The following is an 18,400-nucleotide window of genomic DNA, read 5'->3' on the forward strand; positions in this document are numbered from 1 at the left end:
ACACACAGTTTCCTCTCAGGGTTGAAACACTGAATCTGGTTCATGTTGTGAGTGCAGACGACCTCAGCGTCCAGCATGGCTCCACCTGAGGAACGCTAACAGGTGGTGCAGTAGAGCTCTTTGGTCTGCATCGCCTGCCTGATGTAACGAGGACACAGCTCCGTAATGCTGTAGCCTTACCCAGGCACTAGGGGTGCAACGATACTGGTATCGATATTGAACCGTTCGATACAGTGCTTTCGGTTCGGTACGCATATGTATCGAACAATACAACATTTGTAATTTATTTTATCAATTTTCCTTCTGACGATGCTGTCTGTGTTGAGCGCTCAGTGAATCTGCGTTCGACTACTCCGCCTAGGCTGCACTGTCGAGCGCAGATCCACTGAGCGCAGCACAAGCTAGCGAGACAGAAGCTAAGCTCGTTGCAACATGGCAAATTGAACCTCCCCCACCCTCATTCAGATCTGGCGTTTGGAACTATTTTGGTTTTCATGTGACGTATGACCCTGAAGGTAAGCGCGTCATGGACTAAAGTAAAACAGTATGTTGGATGTGCCATGCAATGCTCAATTACATGGGTGGGAACTAGTGCGTTAGCGCAGTTAGCTCGTTAACGTGTTGGCCGTCCAGCCCCACGCACGGGGCGATCCGCGGCAGCTCGTTAACGGAGATTTGCCGTGTTGTGGCGTTAACGTCATTTCAGCTTAACGCTGACAGCACTAGTGGGAACACAACGAATATGACTGCACATTTACGCCGACAGCATCCTAGTGCAAAGACAAGTGGAAGCAGACAAAAACAACAAGCACGCATGCTACAAACTTTACCCGAGTCATTTAGACAGCCGTTAGCACAGGATTCTCCTTATGGGGACCTGATATGTTTAATATGCTGCTGAGGATATAGCCCAGAAGAAGCATATAGTAGAGCTTTTATTTTGAAAAGAGACATTTCTCTGTAATAAACTCTTTTCCAAAGATGAGAGATTTCTCCATTGGATTTATTTTTTTACTTTGTTGTTTCAGCAACATTAAATTTAAAAACTGCACGTTTGAGTTAAAATATATATTTATAATTTTAATAAATGACAAATTAAAAAGCATGAACATTTTTTTTTGTATCGAAAAAATATCGAACCGTGACACCAAAGTATCGAACCGAACCGTGAATTTTGTGTATTGTTGCACCCCTACTAGGCACTGATACCACAGGTGGCTGGGTGGAGTCCTGAGTGGTTCAGGGCCTCCACCTCCTGTAGACTCAATGATGTAGCAGCACACAGCCCTGAGGCCTGTCTGGGTCTAAAATCGCCTGCTGCTTGTAGTGAGGTGAAGTGGTGCAATACACCCTTTGCTCTTTAACGTGACGCATGTTGAAACTACAGGGTGCTGAAGGCGGACTACAAAAACTAAATCCTCTTCGATTTGTGGAGATGATATGAACGAGGCTGGCGTTGAGAGGAGGAGCGTCTGGGGTCGTATTCACCGACGTCAGCACAAACACTTCTTTGAATCCTGAGGCTCAGTTTGTCTGAAATCTGTGGTGTATGTGAGTCAAACACTCAGGATTTACCGAATACAATCAAACATCCTGCGCGTGTTGTGGTCGCTGCTGCTGGGACGGTTCAGCATACGGGGACACTGAGTCCGACTGCACCATGTTCACCTCCACCCACACACGCTGAACTTTGTCCTCATAAATATCAGCAGCTGTAGGTCTGCTTCCACCTTAAAATACGTTAAGGACTGAGTGCCATCTCTCTCTCTTATTGGAGCTGACCTGTCAGTAACCATGGAGACCACAGCTGGACACAGCATCGCAGCTCGTCACGGGAGGCCAGATTATTTACGATGATGCTCGCGCGGACGTTTTCGCTTTGTGTCACACGCAGAAGGAAAACACACCTGCAGGGCCAAGCTCCAATCAGAGAGCTGCGCCACTGCACAGTCAGAGTGGGAGGGGAGGTGGAGGGCAGCTGCTCTGCTTGCATCGATGTGAGGAAATGATTCGATTCATCTTCATAAATGTCACGCCTCCTCCCGTTTGCTCCAAATGTCACCTCAGCTGCTTTCATGCGACTGTCAGATATCTCCTGGCCTCCTCCTCCACCTCCCCCTCACCACCTCCCCCTCCTTGCCTCCTTAGATTGGAGAAGTTTGGTTTTAAAGGCGACGAGGAGGAGGAGGAAGATGAAGGTATCACCTGCAATCAGCTCATAAAGCCTCAGGAACAAAGCAGCCGCGGCTCCTCCCGATGCAGCTTTCATTTCCTGTGTGGCAGGAAATTGTCTCCGCACGCTGATAACCGCGGCTGCCATCATGGCCGTTTATCAGCCAACCATCAGCCGTCCATCACCTGCCCGCCCACAGGTTTAATAGAGGACTCCGCTCCTCTGTGCCCACAGCTGATGAAACCTCAAACTGAAGTTTAAGATCTGAAACGACCAATCAGAGCACGGCGCCATTCCAGACTCAAAGCTCATTAGGCCGAGAGCTGCAGATGTTTACAGTCGAACCAAACCACCCTCTCTGATGTCTGGCAGTCGGGGGGGCGGGGCCACAGCAGGATGTACAGGTGGGAATCATGTTTGATTTGTGGTCACATGACTTTCTGTGGGTGAAGGTCAGCTGTGTGACAGGATTTATGAACATAGGCAGGTATTTAAGGTGTGTGAGAGCAGGAAACACGCCCCTCACCTGCGGGAGTTGTATGGTCCGTCCAAGCCGGAGAGGGCGGAGCCGTGGAGCCTTTCTTACTCTTTATGTCCTACCTGTCACATGACACTCGACGTCAGCGGGAAATCGCTCAGGTGGGGTGACCAGGTGTGTCAGGGTGTTACGAGTTGAAATATTGAGGGTGAGCACAAAGACAACGATTGGTCCAGGAGAGTTAGGATGATTTAATGAACACACGCGTGGGGACATGAACACTGCACGCCGACAGCATCGATCTCCGCCCAACGATACACAAGCAGTTGTTTTCATAACATCAGGGTATTGTTTATGACGCCCCCTCACGCGTCAAACAGATACAACACATGCATACGTTTCAACACCACTAATGTTCTGTTGACGACTTTCGACACATTTAAAAGGACATCTTCTCCGTCTCGAGGCCAGGTGCTTCCTGTTAATAACTCTCGCTTATCTCCTGGAGCAAACTGTCCCTTAGGCAGACACAATTTTGCATCACAAGCTTTTGCAAACTATTATTTGAACTCTTACCTAAACATGAGTCTAACTACTGTGTGTGTGTGTCTCAACCTCCAAATGCACTCGGCCTCACCCCGCCCGTTGATGCTTCTGACCTTTTACCAGGCAGAAGCTCTCTGTCTCCTCTATTATCAGAAAACAAGGTCCTGACTCTGAAAACAGTATTTCTTATACCTCAGCAGTATCATGCATCATAAACAATATCATTCATTCACAATAAGCCAGCAGCCTAATGTAATGCAGTTTAACAAATGTAACTCAGGAGAATAATGCAAACTAAAACTACATAATAATTCACAGTCATTATTCAGGGGCATAACGTGGCATTACAATCTCACTGCTTTTAAACACGCAGGTCCCTGTGTGTGTGTGTGTGTGCTCCTTTAAACATCTTTGTGGGGACCAGTAATTGGGAGGACCAAATGGCGGTCCTCAGCTGTGGTTAGGTCATTGTTGGGGTCAGGCATTAGCTCCTATTGGTTAGAGTGAGACAGCAGGTAAAGTGTTACATCAGCTCAATGTCCTCAAGGAGATGTGAAAATGAGTGTGTGTTTGTGTTCAGGTGTGTCTCTGAGCTGCTATGTGTGCTCTAATGATGTCACTCTGCTGCCAAAGTCTCCGCCCACCTGGAGACTGCTGTGGGTGGAGCTTACCCCCCCTCCCCCTCCTGGGGGAGTATTTTTGAGGAGGCGGGTCGGCAGCGGCTCACAGCTCCAGCAGCATCAGCAGCAGCATCCTCCTCTTCGTCCTCCTGAGCGGCGGCAGAGCGACAGGCTGGAGTCCTGGTACTCGTACACTCACTGGTTCCCGATGGCGTCGGGCCACGTGATGAAGGACGATGGCGAACCCATCCCCAGGATGCAACCGGCTATGATGATGTTCTCCAGCAAGTACTGGTCGCGGCGCGGGCTGTCGCTGGACTCGGCCATGTTTGACCAGCAGCATCAGCGGCAGCGGCACACCGGCGGACAGATGGTGAGGAGTCTTCATCCTCCTCCTTTTAGACTAACTGGGTACTTTTACTCGAGTACTGTAGCTGAGAGCAGCTTCAGGACTTTATTGATTGCTGATCAGGAGAAGATAATAAGAAACTCTTTATTTCTCAAATTCTGCTCCAAAAATTCAAAGTCAAACTAATTATTTCTACTTTTAGTACTTTTTTACTTGAATTGGCTCATCACACAACCTTCTTGCTGAAGAGCCTTTGAGCAAGGCAGTAATCCCATCAGCTCAGAATATTCATCCAGGCAGCAGAAACAGATCAAACGATTTAAAAAGAACTGCCCAGAGCGATCAGATCAGTAACTGAAGATTCATCTCCACACTCTAGTTCGACCCTCTGCTTTATGGAGGAACAAATGTGCCAAAAGAAATCTACAGGAACTAATGAATCTGACATGAATTTATGTTACAGAGTTCTTTCTGTGATACTCGTTATTTACATTCACTTTAATTTATTTATTCCTTTTATTTCTGTTTTATCTCTGCACCATTCTCTCTATTTACATCTTTTTCTAATGGCAGGAAATCTGTCAAAGAAAAGCAGAAAAACAAATGCAAATACAATTTAAACCCTAGCATGAAACGGTCAGCCTAAAGTGATGTTTCTGGACTGTATTTAAGCAATATTTCTTCTTTTTCTCTGGGCCAACATGAAAAACCTGCAGTCAGGCTGATGGCTCTGCATCGTTTACATCACACGTTAAATATTCCCTCCATGCAGCTTTGCAGGCGGCATTTTCCTGCCAGTCGGCTCACAGGGATCGAAGTTCGTCCACGAAAAACAAAAACCGTCCACAATCCAGACACTGAAGAAGAGCGAAAGATAATGTCCAGGCTCAGCATGAGGTAAAGAGTAGACTCAGAGTACACACTCAGAGTTGTGTGTCCGTGCTCACTGTGGGGTCTTTGCTGTCAGAGTTCTGGGTAAGCAGCGTGTCGTCGGTTGCTAGGCTATGGGCTGTTTGTCCGAGCATCCGTCGGCAGCTCCACATCTTTATTTCATGACGCTAACAGCTGTCAGAGCAAGCTGCTTCACGCCGTTGTCACCGTGTGTTTGAACAGCAGTTCTGGGGAAATTTGTCGCCGTCTGCATCAGATAACGCTCCACGCCTTTATGAGGCCGGCCTATCAGAGCAAGCGATCATACTGATGGCGTTACTGAGAGGAAGTCACCCAACCAGAAACAGAACTGTGCTTTAGTTTACGCAGTGGAAACAAAAGCACGCAGGTAAAAAGGTTTAGGGTGGAGAAAAGGCTCCATCAGCTGATGAAGGTCAGGTGGCCAGCAGACACACTGGTACAGTTTAAATTCATTCACAGCAGCAGAAGCACCTCAGCCTGACTCCCGCTCAAACACTGCCCCCTGCTGGTGGGAGTCTGAGCTAAATCTGCACAGGACACAGACGACTCACCCTCCTCTGTCACTCCGACCCTCTGCATGTTCCCTTCACTGCATCCATGAACCTCCTCTGAGCTCTTCTCCTCCTGCCTGCAGCTTCTCCCTTCACCTTTCCTCCTCTGCACAGGCTCAGACCATCTCAGCCTCTCTGAGTCTGAGCCGTTCCCCTGATGACAGGATTCTGTCCACACTGCTCACTTCCAACAAACATCTGAGCATCTCCACATCTCCAAACCCCTGACACTCTTTCTCCACCCACTCCACCCTGCCTGCACGCTCCTCTTGGACCTGGAGGTGCTGCTTCCTGTCCCGTTGGACTGAGGGCTGACTCACTGTCGCCCCCTCAGGTGCAGGGTGGCATTAAAATCCACAGGAAAGGTGAAGGGAGAAGCTGCAGGCAGGAGGAGAAGAGCTCAGAGGAGGTTCATGGGAGGGCCTAATGAGCAGGGGCGGATCTAGAAGGGTGGCATGGGGTGGCAAGTGCCACCCTAAAATGATCCCTTGCCACCCCAGTTTTGCATATGACAGTGTTGTTTATTAAAGTAAGACAGCATTAACAGTTTGAGCGTAGTTACAGTCAGCAGTGAATATAAATGCTAAAACTGAATATATTGCATAGTGTCCCCCCCCCTGCACCAGTAACAAATGGTTCAGCCCATAGCAGGACCGGCTTTTTTCTTGTTTTCAGCAGCAAGCGATGCTCATGATCGTGCCAGAGCACATTTTGAACAACACCATGGGAATTTTGGATTTTACACAGGTGGGTGGATGTTACACTGTGGAAATGGAAGGAAGGTGAGTGTTATTAACCCTCTGTGGTCCACGGACACGCTGCACCTCCAGATCACATGACTGATGTAAGCTGACACAGCAACAAGCTGCAGCCACGCTGAGTCTCTGTTTCAGCCACATTGAAAGTTCGGACTTCAAAGTTTTTAAATTTTAATTACAGGCCAGTAAATCCAGAGTTATGATCATATATATCAGCCACGCTTCGTTCTAAATACTGTCGTCACGTGTGTGTTTTAAGCGTTTTGTAAGGACAGCACGAAAACAGGAAAGAAAGGAAAAAAGCCACCTCTTTCTTATTGGTGGAAAAATGCACCATGTCGACCAATTAAAAAAAAGTCAACATGTGGGATTTGGTTGTTTAGGAAGAGGGAAAAGTTTGGGGAGTGACGGTAACAGGGCGAGCGAGACAGAGCGAGAGAGAGAGTTTAGATGTGGCAGATTTGTGACGTTTAGTGTGTTGTGTAGTCGTTCTGTTGTGTAGTCGTTTTGTTTAGTGTGTCAGTGAGGGCACTAATGACTGTCAGAGGCACATTTGCAACGTAAACACTGTCACTAAGTAGAAAACCAGCAGAGTGATACACCTGCTGTTGTCGGGCCTGCAGGTTTGTCCCTGTGCTCTTCTGTCTTTTGGTGGACAAACTTGTTTTTACTGGCACACATCATTTGTGGGGCATCTTATTGCCACACCTGATTGTTCTCTCATTTTAGTTTTAGTAATATTTTTAAATGGTTGTAGAAAATGAAACAAACGGTGTATTGGCTGCATTTTTAGATAAATAGTTGTTTATGTTTATAAAATGTACGTTTTATATTTGCATTTCAAGTTATAAACATTTACCCAACATGTCTGTGTTTTTTTACAGTAAAAAAACAACTAAAGTCAGTTGAGCTGAATTTAGTTGTTTTTTGCCTGTAAAAAGGCAATTACAAGAAAATGGAACAAGATAGACCCACCATCACAGGACGAATGGATCAAAATTATAGATGAAATACAAACTATGGAAGAATTGACCTACAGAATAAGGACTCAGGAAGATCAATACCATAAAAAGTGGGAGAAATGGACTGAGTACATAAACCCAACAGGATAAAGACCAACACACTGATAATGAGAAATGATCAAACTGTAGAAACAAGGAGATCCAACATGGGTTTGTTTTGTTATCCTACCTGTTGTATTTATCTTTTTGTTGTTGTTGTTGTTTTGGTGTTTTGTTTTGTTGTTACCCCCCCCCCCCCCCCCCGTATAATGTTTAAAGAAAAACAATAAAAAGAAAGTAAAAAAAATAAATAAATAAATTCAGTTGAGCTGAAAAGAAAAAATGAAATGAAACAATCTGAGGGTGAAATACAAACGTAAACTCAAAGGAGTCACACATCGCCGGTTGTATTTCAGACCTCAGGGTTCATCCAACAAATCATGAAAAATGAGGTTTACATGTTTGTTCATGACGGTGCAGATTTCTGACATTTTGTGTAATTTAAGCTGCAACAATGTGACTGTTTTCTAACAAAAACAGTGAAACTTAAGTTAGACTTGTGTTTGTAAATGAAGCGCCCCATGTTGTGTAGCTTTCTGGAGTTTATACTTATTGGGCTACATATTTATTTATCATACAGGCTATACAGTACATAGCATCAAAACTCACATGTTTTATGTAACTAAAGTGTGTAATCATGTGGGCTACAGACAATAATTAAGTTATCGACTATATTTATATGAAAAACGTGCATACTTACTGCATTTGAATCATTTAACCACATGTAACCACCTGCATGAGTGTTTGGGGGGGGGAGGCTTTGATTTTGCCACCCCATTTGATTTCTTTGCCACCCTAAGAAAATTTCTCTAGATCCGCCCCTGCTAATGAGACCTCCATCGCATAGTCAGAGGCCTGATTGGTTGATGCTTCTAAACATCTGTTTTGGCTCTCGGCGAAGGCGGTCGCACTTTTCTCCTCTCCTCCTCCTCCTCTCCCTTAGCTTCCCTGCTTAGCCTCTTATGTCCTTGTCTAGTCTCGTGTTTTTTGTATTACTTTTCCCTGGAACAGTCTCTCACAGTCTGTTCTCTAAAACCTAAAAGAGGAATTATGGATTTGATCAACTGGTCTCTGAATGCAATTGACACCCCTTCTCAACGAGAAGTCTGGGCTCGGGTGAGCCTGAGTGCTGAAGATATCTACCTATTTGGAACCATGATAACAGGGTTCTTGCTGATCGGAGCTGGCTTGGCCCTGACTTATGGAAGAATTAAGGAAGCGGAACCGGCTGTTCAAACCCCCACAAGGCTGCCCGCTGGGATTGGAACGATGGGACGAGGCGTGAGTTTTTCAAAATGGGCTCATTGAGTGCAGCATGGATAAGATCTTGGAGAACGCACGGCTGCCATGAATACTCAGAACAAGACCTCTGAGTGAAAAACTGGATTACATCTGGAGGGGCTCGCTCGAATAACACCTTTGAGCGCAATCTTGGGGAAGTGCACTGCAGTCGTGAGTTCTCAGAACCTGCTCTTTGAGCAAAAGAATGACAACATCATGGAGCGTAAGTAACATCATAGAGCCTCCCCATGATGGTATCAAACTTCTGTTCCGTGGTGTTATCATTCTTGTGATTCTGAGACCTCACAACTGCAGTGAGCCGTTCTGCGATGTGATCCAACTTTCGCTCAAGGGTCTCATTTTGAGCAGGCCTCTCTTTGATGTATCCCAATATATGCTCAATGGTGTTATTGAGTCTTCACGGCAGCTGTAAGCGTCTCCAAGGTGTTAGCCATGCTGCGTTCGTTGTGAGAGGTCGCGCCTCGTCCCATCGCTTCGATTCCAGCGAGCAGCCTTGGGGGGGGGGGTTTGAACAGCTGGTTCTGCTCTCATAATTCTCCGATAAGCCAGGGCCAAGCCAGCTCAGATCAGCAAGAACCCTGTTATCATGGTTCCGAATAGGTAGATATCTTCAGCGTCCTCGATCGACAGTCCCGCCAGGCACATGATCCTCCGATTCTGCCACCCGTCCATCGTGTATCCGGCAGGGAAAGTCCCTCCAGGGCACTCGGGCTCTCCCGAGCCCAGACTTCTCGTTGAGAAAAGGGTGTCAATAGCATTCAGAGACCAGTTGATCAAATCCATAATTCCTCTTTTAGGTTTTAGAGAACGACAGTGAGAGACTGTTCCAGGGAAAGTAATGCACACGAGACAAGACAAGGACACAAGAGGCTAAGCAGGGAAGATAAGGGGAAGGAGGAGAGGAGAAAAGTGCGACCACCTTCGCCAAGAGATAAGCACGCACTCATCCCCCTCCCTTTCCAAACGCCTTCGATGCTTGTTTCCTGCGGGGGAACACGGCGGGTCTGTGTGCCGCGCTGGAATGGTAGCGCTGTGCAGGGCGGCTGCTGTGTTCGCTTCAGATTACTCCTCACCCCCCACCCAATCCTGTGGCTTGTCATGTCTTTCACAGAGTTGTACTGTGGACATTTATGTGCTCTCTGTGCAGAGGAGTTTTTTTGTTTCCTGTTCTTGTGCTGTCCTACCATGGAAGCACAGCATGAGTAGAGGTCTCTTTTTTTCCTCTTGTACTTTCCCATTGTAGTGTATATTTCAGTGTTTTTCTGTAACGCTACCGATCTCCGACTTGTATCCCCATGTGATGTCTTTGTTGTGTGTGTAAGCTTGGGGGGGGGGGGGGGCAACCTTCATGTGGCGAATAAAGCTTTGATTGATTGATTGAAACGCTTCATTTTGTCACAATAACCTCACGTTCTTTGTCATGTTTGTGTTGTTGCTGTCAGTCGAGGCGTCCGTCCTTCTGTCCCATCAACGAGAAGCCGGACAAAGAGGGCACAGAGGATTCTGGGAAAACGGCAGTGGTGTTTTCTCTGAAGAACGAGGTCGGCTGTCTGGTCAAAGCTCTCAGACTGTTTCAGGTCAGGAAGCCCTCAAAAACAGATCACGCCTGAACCTCTGCCCCACCTCCATCTTCACCCTCTCTGTCCTCGCGTCCTCCTGCAGGAGAAGCACGTGAACCTGAACCACATCGAGTCTCGGATGTCGAAGCGAGTTCCTAACGAGGTGGAGATCTTTGCAGACTGCAGCTGCAGCAAGAAAGAGTTCAACGAGCTGCTGGAGCATCTCAAAGACCACGTCAACATCGTGTCCTTCAATACGCCAGCACATGTGTGGTGTGCTGAAGCAGGTATGAGCGCGCTCAGGCGCACACCTGGATTTCTGGAGGCTTTCTGCTTTTGTCTTAACAGCTACTGCTTTAGTTTTAGTCAACTAAATGTGATGCGATTACAGCAGACGTAATCTGAAGTTGATTCAGTGACTCAAATCTAAAATGTAAAATTTGTGTTTTGAGCGGTGAGTGATTCTCCACGATGTTTACAAAGACCGCGTCTCTTCTTCTCTCCCTCTTCTGTTACGTTTTCATGGGAGTGGGCTGAACCGCCCCTCCCTCGTTGTTTATCAGGAGCAGATGGAACGCTGCACAATGAGGTCACTTCCGATTGGATCACTTCACACTCACCCCACCTTTTCTGTAGTACCTGATTAGTTCTGATTGGATCTCTTCATCTTGTTTTGACTAAAGTGGCCAGTTTCTAGCCACGTGCATAAAACGGCAAAGGTGGAGGAGAAGAGAAGTCGTAGGTGTTCACGTGCCGTGGAGCGATATTTAAATGACCACGCCTGTTTTACCACTGGAGAAGGCGTCCCCTTCACCAAAGAAACAAAAACAGGAAGGAAAGAGACTATGTCTTCGACATCTAAGCAAAATCATATTGTCTTCCTCCGCAGCTCAAGTTCATCTCCTGAGCTGAAGTCAGGGAGCTAATACATGAAAACATGCATAAACTCGCTCATTCATTCCTGATATTGTCACATTTTGCCAGTTAGTGTCCTAAAAATCACACTTTTCCCCTGATAAACAGTTTTGACATTTTCACATTGTAAAAGAGCAGCTAACACAGGCTAACAGAGGCTAAAAAAGCAGCCAACACAAGCTACTGCAGCTAACAGAGGCTAACAAAGCAGCCAACACAAGCTAAAAGCAGCTAAAACTGTAGCTAACAGAGGCTAACAAAGCAGCCAACACAAGCTAAAAGCAGCTAAAACTGCAGCTAACAGAGGTTAACAGAGGCTAACAAAGCAGCCAACACAAGCTAAAAGCAGCTAAAACTGCAGCTAACAGAGGCTAACAGAGGCTGAAAAAGCAACCAACACAAGCTAAAAGCAGCTAAAACTGCAGCTAACAGAGGCTAACAGAGGCTAAAAAAGCAGACAACACAAGCTAAAAGCAGCTAAAACTGCAGCTAACAGAGGCTAACAGAGGCTAAAAAAGCAGCCAACACAAGCTAAAAGCAGCTAAAACTGCAGCTAACACAGGCTAACAGAGGCTAAAAAAGCAGACAACACAAGCTAAAAGCAGCTAAAACTGCAGCTAACACAGGCTAACAGAGGCTAAAAAAAAGCCAACACAAGCTAAAAGCAGCTAAAACTGCAGCTAACACAGGCTAACAGAGGCTAAAAAAAGCCAACACAAGCTAAAAGCAGCTAAAACTGCAGCTAACACAGGCTAACAGAGGCTAACAAAGCAGCCAACACAAGCTAAAAGCAGCTAAAACTGCAGCTAACAGAGGCTAACAGACACTAACAGCAGGTAGTGGACAACACTGTGAAATGAAAAGCTATCATACAGAATGTAAAGGTTTGACAGGCCGCAGTGTTTAAGCGTTGTGAGACTTCTCTGTGTTCTTCTCAGATGAAGACGAGGTTCCCTGGTTTCCCATGAAGATCTCCGAGTTGGATCAGTGCTCTCACAGAGTGCTGATGTACGGGTCCGAGCTGGACGCCGACCATCCCGTGAGTCGTTTCAGTTCAACTTTATTTATAAAGAACAGCTCACAGATGCCTGCAACGTGAGTTCATCTTGCATTCGAGACAAAGAGGGGGCCAGACTGCAGTGTTTAGGGCCTTTGTGTGCAGGTCAGGGTGTTAAGTTTCTCCTTCGGGTCTTCGGGCTCATCTCTGAGTTCACCTCTGGACCTCCTATAGCTGTTTTCATTCAAGAGGAAAACTTTAACTGAGTCTGCAGCTGTCCAGCCTGTAGGTGGCATAGATCAGGAAGTGAGACCTGCAGAATGAGTTCCTCCCCACAGGTTGAGGTGCTGAGTTCAATGTGCTGCTCATCTGCCCCCTCACGTGGAAGAGGCGGGGCTTTTTACACACACCTGCCCGCTCTTCGATCCACACAAAATAAATTCGTCTTTGGGGCTTCGACACACTGGAGGAGGTCCAGCTAACGTGTCAGATGTCAGCCTTTCTTGGTGGGACGTACGAGTGGCAGCAAAGCTGCGAGCAGCCCATAGGTGCACGCGGAGGTGGCAGAAAGCTGGGCATGATGGGATATCTGTACTCTGACTGTGTGTCCTCTTCCTTCCTGTCAGGGGTTTAAAGATAATGTTTATCGCCAGCGCAGGAAGTACTTTGTGGAAGTGGCCATGAATTATAAGTTGTAAGTATGTTCGTCCGTTCGTCGTGTTTTCTCGTGTTTCACCTCTCACGTGTTTCACGTCTCGCGTGCCCCTCCCCCCACAGCGGGCAGCCCATCCCTCGTATCGAGTACACGGAGGAGGAGGTGAAGACGTGGGGCGTGGTGTTCAGAGAGCTGACCAAACTGTATCCGACTCACGCCTGCAAAGAGTACCTGAAGAACCTGCCGCTGCTCACTGAGCACTGTGGCTATAGAGAGGACAACATCCCGCAGCTGGAGGACGTCTCACTATTCCTCAGAGGTACGTCTCTCTGAACACGTTCACCTGGACTCAGGTGACCCATGAGTCACATTACAGATTCCAGAAGTTCTGCTGAAACATGAAGCGCTGTTGGTGGCTGCCCCGCCTCTTTGATGACATAATCCCTCCACGGTGATGTTTTTTGATGGATGAGAACGGGCCAGAGCTGAACAGGATGATGACCTCACTTCCTGTGTGGCTTCCTGTGTGTTTCAGAGCGCTCTGGCTTCACCGTTCGCCCGGTGGCAGGTTATCTGTCTCCCAGAGACTTCCTGGCTGGTTTGGCCTACAGAGTCTTCAACTGCACTCAGTACATCCGGCACAGCACCGACCCGCTCTACACCCCCGAGCCGTGAGTACCTCCACCTCACATCCACCTTTCATCCATCTCTAGTTTGATGAGTTTGATGATTTCCAGCTCAGCATCACGCAGACAAAGAGGTGAAATCCACTCTGTGTATTCAGTAGTTGTAGTGATCCATCTTTCCTCCTCCTCCTCCTCTCAGAGATACGTGTCACGAGCTGCTGGGTCACGTCCCCCTACTGGCTGATCCAAAGTTTGCCCAGTTCTCTCAGGAGATCGGTCTGGCCTCCCTGGGAGCGTCTGACGAGGACGTTCAGAAACTCGCCACAGTGAGTTTCATCATCATGGTAACGCTGCAGAGGTTCAAATCCAGCTGTGGGAGGTTTACGGAAGACTTAGGATAAAAGAAATTGAAATAAGCCAGTAAAATAATAAATAAATATCTCTTTAAGAGTAATGGTACTAAAAATAGCAGCTGTATGAGATTAAATATTTTACACCCTATTACACGTTAATTATATTAATTTCGAAAATTATTTCTTCATGTTTTGTTTGAGAACGATGAGAGTCCTATTCTCACCTTATGTAATGATGAAGTGTCACCTGATGGTGGCGCTAGAAGAACATGTTTCATCACCAACATGTTTTAACTTTACAGCATCACTTTAAAGTGGATCTGTTCTGTTAGAGTAACAGAGTAAAAGTACTCAGTTACTTTGAAGCCCTGTAACTCAGTACAAAACAGAATCAACAACGCAAAGACATGCGCTCTAGAGACTCAGTTTCACACAGTTTTTTATAGTCATACATCTCCATGACATCACAGAGATGGGACAGAAGCCCCACCCAGCTGCTGCTCAGAGCTTCTGTTTGTGAGGGTTAGCGTGGTTACACCCCCTGTGGTGCAAAATGATATTACATGAAAGCACAGGCCATCTGAACAGCTGATGTCTCTAACACAGAGGTTTGGACATGATGCCATAGAAACCAGTTTTTAAAGGAACCAATCAGTGATCAATCAGTGATGGAGCCTCGTGTGTTTCAGTGTTATTTCTTCACCATCGAGTTCGGACTGTGCAAACAGGACGGTCAGCTGAGAGCTTATGGAGCCGGTTTACTGTCGTCTATTGGAGAGTTGAGGGTAACACACACAATGCACATACGCGCACGCACACACAGACGCACACACGCACGGTGGAAGTGATGTTTGTCTGCTGATGTTTTTCCCAGCATGCCCTGTCTGAAAAGGCATGTGTAAAGATGTTTGACCCGAAGACGACCTGCAACCAGGAGTGTCTCATCACCACCTTCCAAGAGGTTTACTTCGTGTCGGAGAGCTTCGAGGAGGCCAAGGAGAAGATGAGGTAAGCAGCGAGTAGTCACTGAACGCATCGTGAATGTTTTAAAGTCTGAACAGGAACTAAACTCCTGCCTGGACCGAGCCCGCCGTGACTTCCTGTGCGTGCTTCCTTTCCCGCAGAGAGTTTGCAAAGACGATAAAGCGCCCGTTCTCGGTGTACTACAACCCGTACACTCAGAGCGTCGACCTGCTCAAAGACACCCGCAGCATTGAGGACGTGGTGCAGGACCTGCGCAGCGACCTCACCACTGTGTGCGACGCCCTGGGGAAGATGAACACCTATATGGGCATCTGAAGCTGGGGACGCACCACCAAGCTTCTGCAGAACATCAGCCGCCATCACGCGTCCATCTACGCCTCTGAGTCCAATGTAGCAACCACAGGAAGTTATTAGCTATCATACCGGCTCATAGTCTGTATCACAGCGCCACGAATCCATCAATGACGACTTACTGACCAGGTCAAAGGTCACCGAGACCATGCCCAAGCATCTGCAGGTGTTTCCTCATGAAGGCAGATCCAGGACGAGGAACGCTCCCTGTAAGGCTTCCCACGCCGATCCAAAGCTGCGTTCACACGAACCACAGAGCAAAGTTTCACCTCGCTGTGTGCAGCATTCACGTCCCCGTGTTGCTCCGTTTGACTGCCTGCAAAGAGTCAAAGGCCTGTTTTTGACACTTTCAAGCCGTCTACGTTCGTCTGAATCCCGTCTCTTTCGCTGCATTTCGGGCTGAACTGCTGAAAAGCATGGCGGCGGTTAGCTCAGTACGATCAGCTCATCAGAGCAAGATGTCGTGAGTAAGAAGGATGTCCAATAAGACCCTCGCACATTGACTCACCTCTTTCAAAACCCCCTTCAGCCAACCGCCATCCATCGTAGAAATGAACTTTTGGTAAATTTTTGCCTCGACAACTTGTTTCTCCTTTACTTTGGCGCCAAACTGCACAGGCAACCATGGCACTCTCTCAGCTGTGTGATGGATCCACAGTTTGGCTCAAAGTGAACAAGAAGCGAAATCGTGCGACTCCCGCCTCATTCGCGTTGCGATTCCTCTGGCGTCCGTCTGAGCTCTCTCCATACTTCCTGCCAGCAGGATCGGGTGAATACATTGTTTATTGGATCAAAACGCATTCGCCTCTCTTCTTGTTGTCTCGTTTTCGATGTCACAGCGTGAAAGCTTCCCTTCGTGCTTGGTGTGAACGCTCCGTCTGAAGGTCCTCCCCTCTGATGAGCTTTGAGGTCTCGTGACTATAGAGCATCAGTGAGTCATGTGATCTGACTGAGGGTTTGTGTGATTTGTGGACTGAACAGGCGGCGCTCTCAGCTGATTGGCCGCGGCTGACTGAACTTCCTGTGCTGCTGTGTTGCTTCTGTACACGCCTGTAAATGATGGACCATTAAAGCTCCCGAGTGTCGCAGGTCTCTGTGTCTTCATTTTTACCTGCAGTGAGAGCATCATGCCTGCACGAGCAGAGGGCGTCCGACAGGTGGGGCTACCTGTGGTTTTAGTCCAAGGTTACAGTCTGCTGAAGTCCTCTGACACTCACCCCCACCATGGTACAAACTCAGTGTGTCATCCAGATGTTTGTGGGTGGGGAACAGCTGGGGGCTTTAGGGTGTTCGAGAGATGTTTGACTTTTAACCGAGACTCAAAGTCATTCCATCAGAATTGGCTTTTCAGTGAGTTTGTGTCGGTGGGACGTGATCCTGTTTCCAGGCTTCATGGCCCCATGCCCAGCTTTAAGCCAGGTTTGAATCTGCTGCTCGTAGAAAGGAGAAGTGCCCTCTCTCTTTTAACCATGTTCAGACAGAGTGCAGGACGAAGGAGATGAGATGTGGAAGTACTTCAACTTTGTTACTGGGAACTTATGAAGAAGAGAATAAACATGAAACTAAGGTTAGACAGCAGGAATATGAGGAACAACACGACAAAGGATGCAGACAAAGGGTTTAAATTCACAAAAGCGAATGGGCAAAGTGGAGACACCTGGGGAACACAAGTGAACTGAATGTGACTAATGAAGCAGAACTGCACACGACACAAAGAAGTATCAAAATAAAACAGGAACTAACAGAACAGGTGACACTTCAATACCAACAGAAAGGTAAACCAACACAGGGACCAGACTGACGACTAAACACAGATAAGACATGAAGTAAATGTACACAACCTACAACTAAACACTGGGTGATGGTTACACTGAGAAAGAAAGCACATGATGACAAGCCTCAGAGTTGATAATAAAGGGGAGATGCTCACAAATAGTAGGTGCTACGACCTGAAAGGTGAGTACGAGGTGCGACCTGTAATGAGTGACCTGAAGAGCTGAGACGGCGAGGACATGTCTGCAAAATACGGCGGCGCACGATTGTGCACAGCGCCAAAAGTTTAGGCCGAGTTTTTAAAAGTGATGAAGAGCAAGCAAAACGTGCGACCTCCTACAGCAGCAGCATTTCAAACTGGATTTAAAGACGTAGCCTGGAACACATCCAGCTGAAACTCATCAGAACCAACATAATAAAACTTTTACTGTCAGTGACGTGGCTAAAAGAGCCTGACACAGGTGTTTACTTCCTGATCTGTTAGATCCTCTGATGAGCCCAGAAAAAAGTCCCTCCCTGGCTCTTCGGACTAATAATTCCTACTTAGTGATTTTCCTTCTTTTACCGAGTCACCTCCTTTCAGCTTCTGCATGCAGTAGCGGTTTTAGATACGGGCGACACGGGCGGTTGCCCGGGCGGCATCGTGGTGGGGGGCGGCATCACGGGCATCGGCAAAAAAAAAAAAAAAAATGCTCATGCTGCCCCAACATCAGCCAGCGCATACTGGGAATGGCACAGGCATCGGTTTTCTATCGCCCATTTGCTGGGAGTAAGGGCGCCCTCCGTTTGCGAGGTGCGCCTGCTGCTTGCGCCACAGGGAGGAGATCGGCGGGGAGCAGCATCTAATAACCAACTCGCAAAATAAAACAAAATAAAAACAAACCAACAAACACGAAAACACCAGACATCCTGATACAGACGTATAATCTGCACCGATGTTTTTTAGAAACTCTGTACACGTAAAGTGAGCGAGAGCCCTCGGTGCGCGTGCTCGCTGCTGAAGTCAAAGTAAACTTTATTGTCATCTCCGCTACAGACAGTCCAGCATATAGAGACGAGACGACGAGGCTCCAGCTACAGCAGTGCAAGGAAACAAAGAGGAGTAAGAAAATAAATATACACTTTAGGACTCGGGGTAAAGGATCAATAACAATTTAAAATTTACAGTTTGATGATTTAAAGTGTCACACAACCTGTGGAAAGGGGAGGGGCCCTGCTGCTTCCAGATAGAGCACATTTCATTCATAATGATGTAAATCCAAGCCCATCATGGATTCATGATCTGAATCCTGGGTTGTGTGAAATCCCAGAAATGCACCTTAGACAAAGGGAGTCTGTGAACTAAGGTGTCGGTGTGTTAGGGTCTGTTAGGTTATGTTGTGATCCTCGGGTTGGGGGATTTGTGTTCATGCTGGAGTGCAAAATTAAAACCAAGAT

General features: G+C 47.3%; 1 protein-coding gene across 1 annotated transcript; it reads left to right on the forward strand.

Moving 5' to 3' along the window:
• The first annotated feature begins 93 nt into the window (after positions 1-93).
• On the forward strand, positions 94-16,275 carry tph2 (tryptophan hydroxylase 2 (tryptophan 5-monooxygenase)). Its single transcript, XM_082542666.1, is given in 12 exon segments — positions 94-4,190; positions 10,193-10,327; positions 10,413-10,596; positions 12,125-12,148; positions 12,151-12,263; positions 12,848-12,915; positions 12,999-13,195; positions 13,412-13,547; positions 13,702-13,828; positions 14,545-14,640; positions 14,730-14,863; positions 14,980-16,275. Coding segments are annotated over 12 exon segments (1,824 nt in total). The 5' UTR covers positions 94-3,755; the 3' UTR covers positions 15,155-16,275.
• The last annotated feature ends 2,125 nt before the right edge of the window (positions 16,276-18,400 follow it).

This window comes from Aulonocara stuartgranti (genome assembly GCF_965226115.1).
Source record: "Aulonocara stuartgranti genome assembly, chromosome: 7".
Classification (NCBI taxonomy): Eukaryota; Metazoa; Chordata; class Actinopteri; order Cichliformes; family Cichlidae; genus Aulonocara; species Aulonocara stuartgranti.